At 34.8% G+C, this 2,011-nt stretch overlaps 1 protein-coding gene across 1 annotated transcript; it reads left to right on the forward strand.

The window, feature by feature from the left end:
• Positions 1 to 420: 420 nt before the first annotated feature.
• Positions 421 to 1,794, forward strand: LOC117668894 (olfactory receptor 5V1-like). Its single transcript, XM_034422948.3, has one exon. The coding sequence runs from the start codon at positions 421 to 423 to the stop codon at positions 1,345 to 1,347; it is 927 nt and encodes a 308-aa protein (XP_034278839.2). The 3' UTR covers positions 1,348 to 1,794.
• The last annotated feature ends 217 nt before the right edge of the window (positions 1,795 to 2,011 follow it).

Here is a 2,011-nt window from a genome sequence, read left to right on the forward strand (position 1 = left end):
CATCTTGAAATCAAATGGATAGATTCAGAATTCAGCATGTAAAACATAGGTGATATGTCACTCTCTTTAAACAATAGTAGACATGAATTCAATAACAACAAAATTCCAAACTATGCAAATTAATGTAATTATTGTAATTATGTAAATTAGTGTAACTATACAAATTAGTCACTAAAAAGTTACATAAAATTTTAAGAGATTTTTTTTTTTTTTTGGTTTGAATTCCACATAAATATATATGGCTGGAAAAGAACTTAGGTGCTGAAAGGCATTGGTCCTGGATCTGAAACAGGATGGATTTCTTTACTTTATGGCTTCATTCAAATATTGACAACTTGCATAGAATTTACTTTGATTTTTTTTTTCTTTTAAGTTACCCCACAACCACCACAACAAGGAGTACCTTATTTGGGATGAGACATGAAAATACAAAACCAAACTATGCTTTCAGACTTCATTATCCTTGGCTTTCAAAACCTGCAGGAACTACAGTACTTGCTCTTCAGTGTATTCCTGACTATCTATTTATTCACAATGCTGTGGAATACCTCCATTATCACTATTGCAATTTTGGATCAGAAGCTCAGAACCCCCATGTATTTTTTTCTGGGGAACCTGTCTTTCCTTGACATCTGCTACACTAGCGCCACGATTCCACAGATGCTGGATCTTATTCTCAAAGACAGAAGCAGCATTTCTTACACAGCCTGTGTTCTCCAGTTGTACTTTTTCTTCTCCTTTGTAGGGACAGAATGCCTTCTTCTGGCAGTAATGGCTTTGGATCGCTATGTTGCTATTTGCAATCCTTTGCACTACTCTTTATTAATGAGAAAATGGGTCTGCTTCCAATTAGCTATAGCTTGCTGGGTTGGAGGTTTTCTTAACTCTGTAATACATACTTATTTTGCCTTTCAGTTACCTTTTTGTGGAGACAATCGCCTAGATGCATTCTACTGTGATATTCCTCCACTGCTAAAGTTGTCATGTGGAGACATCTCCCTCAACCAAAAGCTCTTGCTATCTATTGGATTACTGATAGCATGGACACCTCTTTTTTGCATCCTTCTCTCATATGCATCCATTATCTCCACAGTCCTGAAGATGCATTCTGCAGAAGGAAGACAAAAAGCTTTTTCCACCTGCTCCTCTCATCTTACAGTGGTTCTACTTTATTATGGCAGTTGCATTTTCACCTACTTGAGACCTATTCCTTCCCAGTCTTCTATTAATACCAAGTTGATCCCACTAATGTACAGCATCTTGACTCCATTACTAAACCCTGTTATATATACTTTCCGTAACAAAGATGTAAAGAATGCTTGGAGAAGTATAATGGGAAAGATTTAAATATTGTAACATTCAGGTAGAAGTATACAGGAAAAAAAGAGTCCCCCCCCTTTCCCCCAATGTGGTATTAAGCTAGGAAGGGCTTTATAGGTATTTTAAAGGTGATAATATGAGCTCATCATATTATAATAATATGATTCGAATTGCATGGAATTTCTTATGTATTTTTACTTATGCATTTTTAATTAAATTAATAAATGGTCCAGAGTACTCTGATACTAGGTAAAAAAGAAATAGATAAATCAAAGATGCTTTAAATAGACTGGCCTTTTTTGTTTTGTTTTGAAATAATGTCTGATAGATTTTAATCTGTTTTAACCTGCTAAAGCAGAGTTTACCTGTATTTTTTCCATCAAAAAACAAGGTGGAAGAGAAAATGGAGTACAAGAAAATAAAATATATTCACTCCCATGAGTGAACCTTGTCTTGTGATAATGGCCTGCACATACAACATTAACTTGACATTTTCTTTTTTCTAGCATTTGGCAAGCTTCCGTTCTATGGTTTTTCTATCAAAGTGCTAACAACCCCTGGTTAGTTTTTCAGACTCAGACAAAGTCAGATAGATTTGCTACCTAATACCTTACTGTATTAGGTACTAACTTTCAAGGTAAGGTTGATGTATACCTAATAAAAAGGTAACCATTAATCTCAGATAGTTACC

Source organism: Pantherophis guttatus, chromosome 4 (genome assembly GCF_059756535.1).
Source record: "Pantherophis guttatus breed Tessera chromosome 4, ASM5975653v1, whole genome shotgun sequence".
In the NCBI taxonomy this organism is placed as follows: Eukaryota; Metazoa; Chordata; class Lepidosauria; order Squamata; family Colubridae; genus Pantherophis; species Pantherophis guttatus.